General features: G+C 45.8%; 1 protein-coding gene across 7 annotated transcripts in view; it reads right to left on the bottom strand.

Annotated features, from left to right (window-relative positions):
- The window catches only part of PC (pyruvate carboxylase), a 286650-nt gene that overhangs the window by 134996 nt on the left and 136010 nt on the right, over positions 1–15644 (bottom strand). For all 7 annotated transcript variants that reach the window (XM_060269527.2, XM_088659084.1, XM_060269530.2 and 4 more), the window contains one exon: positions 7872–8034. In XM_060269527.2, the coding sequence (XP_060125510.1) occupies positions 7872–8034 (163 nt within the window). The remainder of the gene's footprint in view (positions 1–7871; positions 8035–15644) is intronic.

Below are 15644 nucleotides of genomic sequence, written 5' to 3'. Positions count from 1 at the left end.
AAGAAAGCCTCCTTCTCCTCACAGCATGCGCCAGGGGGGCAGGATGCACGGAGGGCAATCTTCGCCCTCGCTCATCGGATGGGGGCTGGTGTGCCCAGAAGGCACCTGATGGTGACAGGGTATGTCGGCCCCCTCAATATTGGGGGGGGGCTGGCCCCCAATTCAAAATATTGAGCCCCTAGCACCCCCTATACCTGGCGCCTGTGGATAAGACAGTTCTTTCATTCCTGTGTAACCCACCAACTGTCCCCTCACCTCCCACCCAATCTGGCCTGCTCACTCTTGGCTTCTTCATAAGCCACAGGGCTTGGCAGGGAGGAGGGAGCCTTATCTCATTTGTGCAAAAAGCCCAGGAGGACTGGGTGGGCTTTCGCCTGATCCAGCACAACCCCACCAGGACCAGCGAGCCCATGCAGACGGCATATTTTTGGCTTTCTAATAACCACCCGACCCACCCTTTTCTGCAAAGCGGAAAGATTTTCTCCAAACGGATGCCAAGTCAGGGACGGCCTCCCTTGCCCTCTTTGCATTTTGAGCGTCGGAAACAGATCAGGGAGGGAATAATCAGGGCTGCTGCTCCGGCGCCTTCCGAAGCAGAGAGAGGTAATTGAAAAACGCCTGCCTTTTGTCTGGAAAGCTCCTCACGGCGGCACCAAGCACATGGCGAGACATACGCTTGGTGGCTGCGGAGCCTCGGAGAAGGAAGCCAGTGGCGCTGGGAGCCACTGTTTGGAAGCCAAGTTACGGAGACTCTTAGAAATCAAATGCTGGAGAGATCATAATGAACAGCAGGCGGGGAGGTCATGATAGTAGCTGAAAATCTGGTATAGTTGCAATGTCTGGGAGACATTATTATTATTATTATTATTATTATTATTATTATTATTATTACCATATTATTAATTAAATTTGTTAGTCACTTTATCCTGCCCAAGGCAAATTAAAGTGACCTACAACCAAATGAACAAACAAAAAAACCCCCATAGTGGGAGGCAGGGTAGATTTAAAATATCCCACCCATTTCTAGAAGGCCACAGATCGTTAAAGGCCTGGTTTATAGAGGAAGGATTTTGCAAGGCACCTAAAGATATATAATGATGGTGTGAGGGGCAGAGCCCAGTGGCCAGAGCATCTGCTAAGTGGGCAGAAGGTCTCGGGTTCAATCCCTGGTGGCATTTCCATGTAGGGCTTGGAGACAATCTCTGTCTGAAGCCCCGGAGAGCCTCTGGCGGTCAGTGTTGACAATACTGAGCTAGATGGACATAAGAACCTAAGGAGAGCCCTGCAGGATCAGGCCCATGGCCCATCTAGTCCAGCATCCTGTTTTCACAGTGACTGAGCAGATGCCTTTGGGAAGCCAGCAAGCAGGATTTGAGGACAGAGCAGGGACTTTTGTGTGTGTTTGCCTCCACCTCCACTCTGAAGTGGTGCAGACGAACCTGCCATCTCATTAAGAACAAGGCTCTGTCACAAGATAGGCCATCCCTGCATTCTGTTGCACACAGCCATGCTTCCCTCTTCATTCACTTGTGCAAGTCTTAGCAACAAATCACCAATCTGTCTCAGATTCCACACTATTGTTTTCTCTTCTACCCTTCAGGTCATTCAGAAGTTGAACTGGTTCTCTTGGCAAACCCCACCTTGCCAACTCATTCATTCTTTGACTCCTTGCCACCTGTAACTCTGAAACTTCTTACTGTGCAGGAAATGTGTGTAAAATCTGCCAGTGCTCTATCACATCCCCAACATTTTGCATCAGCTGATTTATAGGTTCCTCGCTAATTTATATTGTGTTAAATATTAGCGAAATGTAACTTGGTACATTTTCCCTTCATTTGGCATACCTATGGATTCCAAGCATATCTTATGTCAGGCCCATTTCCATGCATCTTGAAGAATGCTAAACTTTAGGTCTTTCCCCAATTTGGTTCAATGCGGATGAGTTGCCAAAGAGCTCGAGATCTGTGGCTAGTCACTGAGCTAAATAGACTGGCGGTCTAAGGCAGCTTTCTTTATTCCTATGTCCAGCTCTTGGGTGCCTAGTGCAAAGCAAATATTGACTAGTTTAGGTACAGCTGGTGCTCACGAAGAGCGTAAGAACTTAAGAATAGCGTGCTGGATCAGGGCAACGGTCCATCCAGTCTGGCATCCTGTTCCCACAGTGGCCAACCAGTTGCTCATTGTGGGAAACTCACTAGCAGGACCCAAGTTCCCCTTCTGCAGCTTCCAGTAACTGGTATTAAAAACAAAAATTTAAAAAATCCTTCCAGTAGCACCAACTAAGTTTGTCATAGGTATGAGCTTTCATGTGCATGCACACTTCTCCACACGAAAAGCTCATACCTATGACAAACTTAGTTGGTGCTACTGGAAGGATTTTTTTAAATTTTTGTTTTGACTACGTCAGACCAACACGGCTACCTACCTGTAACTGGTATTCCAAAGAATTTCTGCCTCTGACTGTGGAGGCACAGCAGAGCCATTTTGGCTAGTTGCCATTGATCGTCGTATTCTTGGTGAATGGATCTAATCCTCTTTCAAAGCTATCCAAGTTGGTGGGAGGGAGTTCCATAGTTTAACGATGCACTGCATGAAATAGGACTTTCTTTTATCTGCCCAGGATCTTCCAACATGCAGCTCCATAAGATGTTAGTCCCAGGGTTATGAGAGAGGGAGACAAACTTTTCTGTCAATTTTCTCCACGCCATGCATAACTCCTATCACATGAACACTCGCCTTCTCTCTAAACTAAAAAAGTCCCCAGCGCTGCAATCATTCCTCCTGGGGGAGTCGCTTCATCCCCTTGGTCATTTTGGCTTCCTCTTTTCCTGAATCTTTTCCAACTCTACAACATCCTTCTTGAGGTGAGGCGACCAGAACTGTACACAGTATTCCAAATGCGGTAACAGCTCAGAGGGGAAAGTGCTTTTCTCGCCGGGGCTAATTGCTAGCTAAATGGAGGATACCTATGCTGGCAATTGGCAAATCGATTAGGTGCAAAATAAGGCATCAGAAAACATCCAGAGCTCTTGCTCCTTCCAGACAATGAAGGCCACTTAGTTTCCTATTAATGAGGACAGCTAGTGCATGCCAAAGTTTGCTTCGTCCGCCCGCTGCATGAGCCTGCGCTCTGCCAATGGAACCGAGGAGTTAAGGGGGATGCCCTGAGAGTGGTCGCCCGGGTAACACCCTTGCCATGGAGCTTTGCTAGTTAAATTTGATTGGCAAGAACAGTTCGCACCATTAAGGAAAGGAGACATGAAATTCTGTGGACCAGCAGCCTTGCTGGGCAATTGAAATTAAAAGACTGACAGCCAAGTAGAACGGGGGGGGGGGGAACCCCACTCCTATGAACCACAGGAGCCCCCGAGGATTTGAAACCAAGAAAGTTAAACAGCCGAGATGGAAATGGAGGCAGATGATCTGCAAATGTGCACACACACACATGCACACTTCACATTAGAACATCCCATTGAGGATCAATTAACTCCTCAAACCACTGCATATAAACCACTGACATCCTGCAGACAGCAGATGAGGTAATAAATAAATTATATTCACTGTTATGCACGGTGTCTGGGCTGCATTCCTCCAAACAACAAGGAAAGTCTGAGTGTTTGTGGTGGTTGGGAAGGGAGAAATCACGAGGGGGAAAAAAAAGAAATCTCTAAAAAAGAAAAAATATCCCTGCACATAGAGAACTATGTTGAGAGATGCCATAGGTCAGGGGTAGAGCTACTGGTACTTTACATAGGAATGCAAAAAGAGGCTGCTGGATCAGGCCAATGGCCCATTTACTCCACAACCCTGCTCTTAAAGTGGCCACCCAGATGTCTTCATAGGAAACTCACAAGCAGGATTCGAGCATAAGAGAGCCCTCTTCCCCCTTGTAGTATCAAGCTGTGGAGGTAGAACAGAGCCATCATGGATAGTAGCCACCCAGAGCCCTCTCCTCCAGGAATTTGTCCAATCCTCTTTTAAAGCCATCCAAGTTGGTGGCCATCTCTGCCTCTTGTGGGGGTTCTATAGTTTGGCTATGCTCTGCGTGAACAAGTCCTTTCTTTTACCTGTCCCGCATCATGTCCGCAAGTTCTAGCATTATGATAAAAGAGGCAGGGAAAACGTTTCTCTATCCATGACGGGCATAATTTTGTAAACTTTTACCATGTCACATCTTACTCGGCTTTTCTCTGAACTAAACAGTCCCAAAGGCTGTAACCTTTCTTCATAGTGAGTCATTCCTCAAGTTGACGAGGCTCATTGGACAGTTAACAAGAAGCAAGAGCCTTCATTAAAAAATAAAACTGTGTTTTATTTTTCTGTTGGAAGCCGCCCAGAGTGGCTGGGGAAACCCAGCCAGATGGGTGGGGTATAAATAATAAATTATTATTATTATTATTATTATTATTATCATTATTATTATTATTATTCATTATCATTTGTCCGGTCCTGTGGAACTCTCCGCCAATAGAGATTCAGCAGGTGCGTCCAGTTTCAACTTTTAAACGCCTGCTGAAAACTCCTCCATTCCACCAGGCCTATGTAGGCAACTAAGAATACATCCTTCCACAATGGTTAACTGGTGCCTGTTTTTAACCTTTTAATAGTTTTTATTGTAGTACAAAACATCGGGGGGCCACCACATTGGTGAATATGACAGCCTCCGGATTGGAACCCATGCTCTGCTCCTTCCCCTCCACCCTTTAAAGACCAAATCATTATGATTCTGCTCCATAGGCAGCTTTCTCAGAATCGTTGCTTCATTCCAAGGTGCCTTGCCTTCTTTCTCTACCATTTCTCCATTTTAAAATGTTTGAATGGCTTCACTCTGTGCATCTGAAGTGTCATGGGAGTGTTGTATAAAGTGTATTTATGATATATGAAAAGAGCTCTCAGCCAATGCTGGAAAGTTCTGGAGGGGGAGGGTGTCTTTTATTTTCAATATCAAGGACACAGGATGTTAATTCTGAAAACAAAACAAAACACACGTTGGTACAGCCTGGGATCTTTTTTCTTTTTGGTAAGCGATGAATTTAATGAAGTTTTGATCTAATTCCACTCTTCGGCGGCTGCCTTTGCTAATAAGTTGGGCAAGATTTCAGCAGAAAGAACAGCTGGGACAATTTCTGTCATTTGGCATCCCCAAGGCCTTGGGGTTTTGACTGCTAAATTTGGACACTCGGTTCTCATTTCTTTAATAGCTTTTTGCAATGTTCCCAGGGAGAGGTATATCAAAGCCTGTTAATGCAAATATGTGATTCCACTTTCTTAGAATGCTTCCAGACAACCTCCCATGTTACAACGAGAAATGGCAAGTAGTTTTGCTCACAAGACTATCTCCAGGTGTGGAACCTGGAAATGGGTGTCGCTAGAGGGAACTTATGAACAGCTCAGCTGGATCAGAATAAAGTTTAGTCCAGCATCCTGCTTCTCACAGCGGCCAATGAGATTTACCCAGGCCTTGAATGCCAATAAAGCCATCATAACTAGCAGCTACTATCCTCCACACCTTAAAGGTAGAGGAAGAAGGAATCCCTTGCATGGAATTTGCCTTTTTCAGAGAGATAAAAAAAACCATTTTTCCTGGTTTGCCAGTATCCTTTATTAACTGGACACAGTGTTCCAGGCGAGGTAGAATAGGGTGATGCTATTACTTCCTGCAATCTGGACACTAAATTTGTGTCGACGCAACCCTAGAATAAAACTAGCCTTTTTTGCACAACACTGCTGACTCCAGCTTAGACAGCGGTCTATTAAAACCACTATAGCTATTTCACATGTACCAGCTGTTAAGCCAGGAGTCTCTCATATGTGCATCTGATTCTCGTTACCCACTGGGACATTTGCCAGTCTCCAATCTCACAACACTTCACCCCTTCTCCAATGATTGAATCCACTTCATCGGATGCATGACGTGCAATCCTGAGTTGATTGTATAATGGCATAATCTTTAATACAGTATAACGTCTGTTACGTCTTTAAGGTGCTGTAGGCTCTTTGTTGTTTTTACTGCCAACAAACTAAAATGGCTACTTCTCTGGAAATTCTTTTCCATGATAGCATCTAGTGCAGGGCTGGGCAGGCTTACCAGATAGAGTTTGCTTTTAACTGGAACCCCAAGATATACCAACCAGAGCCAGGGGTGAAAAAAGTGCGGATGGAATTAAAGAAGAGCCCATTCTGAGACCGGGAAATGGTTTTTCAGCAGCAAAACTGAAACTGAGTTCACCACCCTTTCACGCAAAAGTCCACTCTGGATTAGCTATCAAGTTTAGGTTGGGTGAAAAGTCATTTTGGTGTCACGTTTTTAAGAAACTAGGAAGCAGGAAAACAAAAACCCTTCTGCAAATCACCTAGAGATCTGTCAATATATACCATTCTATCTCTTTGCCCACTTATGGGTCAAGTAGACAAACACATAACAAAACAAAACAAAACAAACAAAAACGGATGGAGCCAGTGATTCATTGTGTCATGAGTTCAACGCACACCTGCAAATGGTAGCCAATGAAATGTAGTGGGAGGTGGGGAAATCTGCAATGTTTTGACATCATCATTTACTGGGTGTTTCAGGGAGACCATAAAAGAAAAAAAGTGGGGTGCCTACATTCAGTGATAGCCCCAGTCTATGGAAAATCTAGTTTCAGTCCAACTCCACACATGCAGGAAAGAGAGGAGTTTGACTGCTACAATCTATTGAGGTACTGAATGGTATTTCCCTCCAATACTGCTGTTCATGACACACACAGATACACAGCAATCGTGGAATGATGCATTTCAATGGCAGGCAAACAAGTGAAAGCAAGAAAGTGGAAAGGAAAATGACAGAACAGCCTGCTGATCTGTATATGAGAAGTCTCTGGGGAGCCGGCGTTTGTCCACAGTCAGCTTTCAAGGTCACGTGGCCAGCATGACTAAACCGCTTCTGGCACATTGGAACACCGTGAGGGAAACCAGAGCGCATAGAAAATTCCGCTTACCTTCCCATCACAGCGGTATCTATTTATCTACTCGTGCTGGTATGCTTTCAAACTGCTAGGTTGGCAGAAGCTGGGAAAGAGCAACAGGAACTCGCCCCATCACGCGGATTTGAACCGCTGATCTTCTGATCACCAAGCCCAAGAGGCTCAGTGGTTTAGATCACAGCGCCACCCGCGTCTCTTGTTAGGTATAACACACATACACACAATATGAACATATAAGATCTAGACCAGGATTCATGGACCTCGCACCCTGCAGATGTTTCAGACTAAAACTGCCATCAGCCCAACAAGCATGGCTATGGCAAAGGTTGGTGAAGGCTGTTCTACAGCTACAGATCAGTGCTGACAATGACCATGGAAAATGTGTCCACCAGATTGAAGCTGGTATCAGGTAAGACATTTCACGTAGATTCCTACTGATTTGGAATAGACCATGCAGCCTCTCATAGGCCGAGCAATTAGTCTTCCATCCACGCTTATTGCCATCTCAACAGAATACAGTTCTAGTTCTGGTTCTTTTTTTTTCTTTTTTTTCCTGTCAATGTGGATCTTTAGGGATGTTTGTCTTGATTTTCAAACCCTCCTTTTTGTTTTGATGAGTTACACTCAAGCAGATTCCTGCTTGCATTTCCATTTAAGATTTCCAGCGTAAACAGGACGTCGCTGAGATACTTCTTCAAACAGACTTACTGATATTCCAGCTTCCCCAGACAGCACACAAGCCTACACAAACCAGGAACCCACCCAAAGTTACAATCTCGTGGGTGGTAGGAGAGAACCATCCCATAGATCATAGGAAATGGTTGGGCCAGGGGCCAAAAAGATTGGAAGCAGAAGGATTTGGGGAGGGGGGGGGTTATGGAAGCCAGCAGCAGGAGCTCATCCTACCTCAATTCGGCCTGTGTCAGGCTGGAACCCGCGGGAAGGGTCCTCGGTGGTCACTCGGCACTGAATGGCACATCCATTGATCCGCACGTTGTCCTGTTTGAGGCCCAGGTCAGGAAGGCTCTTCCCCTCAGAGATGTGGATTTGGGCATGGACGAGGTCCACACTGAAAAGGGAGGGAAGGAGAGAGTCAGAGAGCGTGTGTGAAGCTTGGCGTAATTCCTTAGGCATTTTGCGTCTTGTGCAGGTATTTATTTACTTATTACATTAATACCCCACCTTATTGTCATACGCGTGGAGGAAAAATTTAAACACGTTGCAGAGTTCAGCAGAGTTCCCAAAAATAGACCAGAGGCAATATTTCATCCAGCAGAGAGCTTTTACTTGTGCTGAAGGCAAATAAGTCTGCTGCAACTGGATTTCTTATGGACTGTGCCAATCCTGACTGTATTGGATTTGGTGACCATTATGCTCATTAAGCTGAACTATTTAAAATTTTAAAAGATGATGCTGTTAAGGTGCTACACCCAATATGCCAGCAAGTTTGGAAAACTCAGCAATGGCCAGAGGATTGGAGAAGATCAGTCTACATCCCAATCCCAAAGAAGGGCAGTGCCAAAGAATGCTCCAACTACCGCACAATTGCGCTCATTTCACACGCTAGCAAGGTTATGCTTAAAATTCTACAAGGCAGGCTTAGGCAGTATGTGGACTGAGAACTCCCAGAAGTGCAAGCTGGATTTCAAAGGGGCAAGAGGAACCAGAGACCAAATAGCAAACATGCGCTGGATTATGGAGAAAGCTAGAGAGTTCCAGAAAAACGTCTACTTCTGCTTCATCGACTATGCAAAAGCCTTTGACTGTGTCGACCACAGCAAACTATGGCAAGTTCTTAAAGAAATGGGAGTGCCTGATCACCTCATCTGTCTCCTGAGAAATCTCTATGTGAGACAAGAAGCTATAGTTAGAACTGGATATGGAACAACTGATTGGTTCAAAATTGGGAAAGGAGTACGACAAGGTTGTATATTGTCTCCCTGCTTATTTAACTTATATGAAGAATTCATCATGCGAAAGGCTGGACTAGATGAATCCCAAGCCGGAATTAAGATTGCCGGAAGAAATATCAACAACCTCAGATATGCAGATGACACAACCTTGATGGCAGAAAGTGAGGAGGAATTAAAGAACCTTTTAATGAGGGTGAAAGAGGAGAGCGCAAAATATGGTCTGAAGCTCAACATAAAAAAAAAACCAAGATCATGGCCACTGGTCCCATCACCTCCTGGCAAATAGAAGGGGAAGAAATGGAGGCAGTGAGAGATTTGACTTTCTTGGGCTCCTTGATCACTGCAGATGGTGACAGCAGTCACGAAATTAAAAGACGCCTGCTTCTTGGGAGAAAAGCAATGACAAACCAGACAGCATCTTAAAAAGCAGAGACATCACCTTGCCTACAATGGTCCGTATAGTTAAAGCTATGGTTTTTCCAGTAGTGATGTATGGAAGTGAGAGCTGGACCATAAAGAAGGCTGATCGCCGAAGAATTGATGCTTTTGAATTATGGTGCTGGAGGAGACTCTTGAGAGACCCATGGACTGCAAGAAGATCAAACCTATCCATTCTTAAGGAAATCAGCCCTGAGTGCTCGCTGGAAGGACAGATCGTGAAGCTGAGGCTCCAATACTTTGGCCACCTCATGAGAAGAGAAGAATCCTTGGAAAAGACCCTGATGTTGGGAAAGTTTGAGGGCACTAGGAGAAGGGGACGACAGAGAATGAGATGGTTGGACAGTGTTCTCGAAGCTACCAACATGAGTTTGACCAAACTGCGGGAGGCAGTGGAAAACAGGAGTGCCTGGCGTGCTCTGGTCCATGGGGTCACAAAGAGTCGGACACGACTAAACGACTAAACAACAACAACATGCTCATTAAGCTTCAGCACGAGTAAAAGCTCTGCTGGATGAAGTACAATCGCCTCTGGTGTATTTTTGGGAACTCTGCAACATGTTTAAGTTTTTCCTCCACATGTATGTCACTTATACCCTCCAAAGAGCTCAAGGTGGTATACACAGTACCCTCCATTTTATCCTTGCAACAACCCCTGTGAAGTCGGCTAGGCTGAGAGGCAGTGACTGGTCAGAGGTCCCCCAGCGAGCTCCATGGCCAAGTGAGACTAGAATCCTGGTCTCCCAGGTCTAACCACTACACCACACTCTCTTTCAGGACAGTCCTTTTTTTGCGTCTGCCTCCGTCTCATAGCTCTGCCTTTGCCAGAGCTCCTTTCATCACCTTTTGTGAAGAGATACCTGTGGGGCTGAGGGGCTGCTTTTGAAGTGCACAATCAAGAAGGAGGGAGGCGCCATTCCACCCTTGACCCTCCCGTTCTGCCCTGTCTCTGGTCAGCTTGGCACTAGTCTTTTTCTCTGCAGGGAAAATCTCCTGTTTTGGCTTCTTGATCAGTCTCGTTGTGGTTGTTTTGTTAGCTTTTGGCCTCTTTTACCTCTCCTCTTTTCCTTATTTGCCTGTCTCGTCATCCCCTCCCCCTTTTCCCTTCGTTCGTGAATCTGTACATTGAACAAGAATTGGCTTCATTGGTTAATCACAATGATGCTATTGAGGAATTTAAGTCCATAACACCCGCTGAGCGCCAAATAATTCTCCAGCACACTCGAAGATGAAGAAACCTTAATGTGTTTTGGTCAATTTGAGTTAACCCATTATCCGTTGAAAGATAAAGATCGTGAAAATTGACTGTATCTTTGTATATGTCTGGTTATATCACCTGAGCAAACATTTGGTATTCTGTGTCTCATTTCTTAACATTTTTAAAGTCTAGTTCTTAATATAGAAAAATAAATTTGGTTAAGTTTTAGTTCCTTTAGTCTGGGGAATTTTTTTTTAAAGTCCTTTATGACTGAGTTCACCCTTAAAACAAAACAAAACAAAACTCCCTTGGTGCCCACCCTAACCAAATGTGCTGTGCTGACTGGATGCTAGATATGCCTCATGTTGGGGGTCTCCCACCTCCAATTCTCTGTGAAGGAGATGGCTATTGATGACTAATAACCCTGAGGACTATGCTCTACATCAGGGGTCAGCAAACTTTTTCAGCAGGGGGCCTGTCCACTGTCCCTCAGACCTTGTGCAGGGCCGGAACTATATTTTGAAAGGGGAAAAAAATGAACGAATTCCTATGCCCCACAAATAACTCAGAGATGCATTTTAAATAAAAGCACACATTCTACTCATGTAAAAACATGCTGATTCCCAGACTGTCCATGGGCCGGATTTAGAAGGCGATTGGGCCACATCCGGCCCCCAGGCCTTAGTTTGGGAACCCCTGCTCTACATCCATGGTCCAAGCCAGTAATGCTTCTGAATGCAAGTTGCTGGAAACAAGGAGGGGAAAAGGCTCTTGTACGCAGATCTTGGGCCATTGGCCTGATCCAGCAGACTCTTGCCATATTCTTAAGGGCATGCAGGGAGAGAGAAAGATTCAAGTTTCATGTGTACTGCAAAATCAAGTGTTTTTCCCACCCCCACCCCCAGTCTCCTTTCCTGACAGGGGGCAGGCATCCAGAAATATCATCCAGATGTCCCAACTCCCTGGGCCCTCTTCTGAACCCGTAACCATCCTCCTTGCGTCCTGAAAGAGTACATCCCCCCTACCACCCCCGCTCACCAAGTGGCCTCAATCTGTCTTTGGCAAATGGAACTGCCTGTCGCCGGCAGCCAAGAGGGAGGGCAGCCAGCCAGCCAGTGTGCATTCACGGGCCACCTCCCAATGGTGCCCTGGAGTTCACAAAGAGGAGTTGGGATACAGGGGTCTGGGATTTTATGTGCATACCTTAACATATCTCTCTCCTTTAAAAAAGGCCCACAATTCCTTCCCTCCTTCGGTCCCACCACCAAAGCATTTGTCTGACGATCTTTTTTAAAAAATAATCTGCTTGCCATTTCATTGCTGCTATTAAAGCAGTGGCTGCCTCGTCCGAAAATGGGCCAAACAGCTGGGATTGCTAGCGGTCGATCCTTCTGAGCCGGGGGTGGGTGGGGCGGGGGCAGAGGAGCTCCTAAGCACATTCCTGCAGCTCCATTTAGTAGCAGCTGAAGCTTCAGGGCAGCCTTTCAGGGCAGCCCCATATACAGCACATCACAGCAGTCCAGCGTGGCTGTTAATGGACGCATGTTTCCCTGAGGTGAGATCTGGCTTAGGGCTGCAGCTGAAGAATCAGCCCAAGCTGGTAAAAAAAAAAAATCTGCAATCCGCTCCTTGTGGGGCTGCCCTTGAAGACAACTTGGAAACTTCAACTGATCCAAAATGCAACAGCTAAATTGCTAGCTGGGGTTCTGTTTAGATCTCATATAACCCTTGTTTTAAAAAAGCTGCACTGGTTGCAGGCCCAATTCAAGGTGCTCATGCTAGTGTTTGAAGACCCCAAGTACCTGAAAGACTGCCTCCAGGCTCTTCTTAAGTTCTCATGACCAACCTTACAACCAGCTTTGCTGCCTTCCCTGGGGGGTTCCAGCACTAGATCGGAACCCAACACGGAGGCCCTAAGCTGCAGAATGTGCTCCCCTCCCCTCCAAGGTTGCAAAATATTCTTAGGCTGGTCAAGATGCCCCTTTTTGCTGAGGCTTATGAAAGGGTGAGATGAGGGTTTTAATCGATTCGCTCTCTTGGCTGTATCATATTGCTTTGCTGCTGCTTATGTTTCATTGCAATTCCGTTGTAGGTTAATTGTATTTTTATATTGCATAACTCCCCCTGGGTGAAGGGCAGGTAATAAATCTCACTATTAAACAAAATAAAAATTGAACACAAATATCCACAGTGCACCTTTCTCACAAAGGCTCCCAAACTCTCCTGTCCTAACCAGGGTTTACCAATAATAATAATAATAATAATAATAATTTATTATTTATACCCTGCCCATCTGGCCGGGTTCCCCCAGCCACTCTGGGCGGCTTCCAACAAAACATTAAAATACAGAAATCCATCAAACATTAAAAGCTTCCCTAAACAGGGCTGCCTTAAGATGCCTTCTAAAGGTCTGGTAATTGTTGTTCTCTTTGACCTCTGGTGGGAGGGCATTCCACAGGGATTATTATTATTATTACTGTTGTTGTTGCTGCTGCTACTCTTCAAAATTTGTAGCACACCTTTCTATTCAAGGTAGCTTACAGACCAAAACAGAAATCAGTGAATAATGAAAGAAAGCAGCAACAATTCTGATTGAAAGAGACTACTAGAATATATGCAGCAGTAAAGGTGAAGTTGTTCCAGATATTGGGGATCACAGTTGGAAAGTCCTTGCCTCAAGAACCTACATTTATGACAGTGAAGGTGGGTGGGGAGCCCAGAGCTGAGCCCCAGAAGTGGAGCCAAGCTGCTGGGCTTGTTTGTATGGAAGAAAGAGCTTCCCAAGATGGTCTGTTCCCAGGTTAGGGGGTAGGGGGCAGATATGTTTTTGCCATTTGTCTGAGGGTGTACTTAAGATCAGGTTTCGGCACAGCAAAGATACTCAAGCAATGTAAGACCACTGCTGGTTCAATCCAACTCTAAGTCCATCCCTCAAGCAATACCAGAAAGACTTCCCAATTAAACCTGGCTTTAATTATGCTCTCAGTCACTGAGGATCGATAATTGTTGCTGGCCTCCCTACAACAATGTTCATTAAGAAGCCATAATGGCTGCACATCACATTCCACAGACAAAAAAACGAGGCTGTTGTGAGATGCTCCCACCAACACCCCAGGGTGTGTGGAATACCAGCTCCAGAGCTGCAGCAGGATGAGGCTCAGCAAGGCTCCAGCTTTGAAGAATCCAAGAAATCAACCGTGGCCAACCTAATGAGCTCCGGATTTGTGTACAGCCCCAGCCAGCACAGCCATTTGGACTCCATAACTAACAGAAGCAAGCATATGGAAATTGGCTCTATTGGGTTAATTTATGCAATGCAGCATGCGGCTATTTTGGTATAGGAGCCCCCTTTTTCAGCAAAAAAATTACACATGAAGCTCCCCATAAGGGTTTCTCACACAGATTCGTTGGGTTCCACTAAGGAAGCTCTCATTTCAGCCGCAGCTATAAACATGGCCTTGGTGAGGCAGCTGAGTTCTGAGTGCCAGATGGGGGAGCAGAAGAGGGATGGGCTGCCGTCTTCATTACATACTGCTTCTGGGTCTCCTAGAGGTTTCTGGGTGCTCACTGTGGTGGAAAATGAGATACTGGGCTGGGTGCACCCACATTGCTCTGACCCAGCAGGGCTGCTCTTAAACGAGAAGGGACGCAAATTCCCAGCCATTACTCCAAGCATGCCTTTGATTGCTCCCGGACGGCCTCTTTATTGAGCATTCACAGCGAGGAATCCAGACAACACCTGCATTCTGATTCCGTTTGCAGGGAGGTTATACAATGTGACGCTGAACAGTTATTATCCCACATTTTCTGATACACTTCCCCCCATCACTTCCCTTACCACAAAAGGTCTGGGTAGTGGAAACAGCAGAACCTCCCTGCTCAGGATCAGAATCCTTCTCAATAGCCTGACATTGACATAACACTAAGGCGTGGTTTATGAAAGCTGTGGTTTGCTTGATGCTCCAAATTGTACCCAGTGGCTTAAATATGGGGTTTGCTTGCTGCAATCTGAAGCCAAGGTTTCGTTATTGGCTTACAGGCCTTGGTTTGTTTTAACTATAGCTTGAAGATATGAGCAGCCTTCCTTAACCATGCTTTGTTTGGCCAGCCCACTCTAGCTGCTTGCTAAACTACAAAGGCATGAGGCGAGAACAGAGAAACCAAGCTTTGGCGAAACAAGACATATTCCTGCCATTGCTGGTACACCAGCGGCATCGCTTTATTTTTCTGAAATGCAGATGAGCAGAGTCACCTTGCCCACCTGTGCCATAGGTGCTCTGAGCATTGTACAAAGTGAAAAATATTTACACAGAAGTTGACGCACAACAAACGTGTGATTTCAAAAAAAACAGGCTTGCCCTTTTAAAATCTGTTTGTCTAGCAGTTATTTTGCTTTTACTGGCAGCCTGAGGTGACGCATGTTAGGACACTTTTTGCAGAACTTTGCTCTTGCAGATAGAACAGAACATGGACCAAAAGAGATGCCAGCTTCAACCCCCATCCTTTGCTACAGACACACTTTAACCGGGGACCAGAGCAAAGGTCATGTTTCCTTACTCCCGAAGCCAAACTTTGTCAAGTTCTCTAACGCCATCAGCATCTGCAGGGCACCACGTTGGCTACCTCCACATGTAAAAGCATTGTGTGTCTCACGGGCACCATGATCTTTTGGCGCCTATTGAGAGAAAAGAGTGCAGCTATAAAAAGGAGCGGTTTGTGAAAAGCAGGAGGCACAGGCGAACTGCTGCCAAGACAGGCGTGATGTAGCAGAAGCTTTTCAGTCTCTCTCACACCCTCTCGCATCACGCTGCCACTTGCTTCTGCCCTTGGTTCAAGGCTCTTCGGCAGAGCTAGATGGAGGAGACTGAAAGCGAGAGAGCGGGTCCTGCAGTGTGGGTGGGCACGTTTGCTCACTGGGGTGCCTCCCCCAAGGATGGGCTCCTCTCATCAAAGCAGCCAATCGGAACATCTATTGTGAGCGCTGACATGTCCCTGACCTTTTCAGATTAATCTCAAGCAGAGAGAGAGTGTGTGTTAATTACATGAAACAGGCAGGCAGTGTGGCTGTTCATGTTCTGGAGAAGTTTTAAATATTCTTATATAGGGTTGCCACTGCCACCATCAAGTGCC

The sequence above is a fragment of the Zootoca vivipara genome, chromosome 16 (assembly GCF_965207765.1).
Source record: "Zootoca vivipara chromosome 16, rZooViv2.hap1.1, whole genome shotgun sequence".
Classification (NCBI taxonomy): Eukaryota; Metazoa; Chordata; class Lepidosauria; order Squamata; family Lacertidae; genus Zootoca; species Zootoca vivipara.
This window is presented reverse-complemented; position numbering and strand designations above follow the sequence as displayed.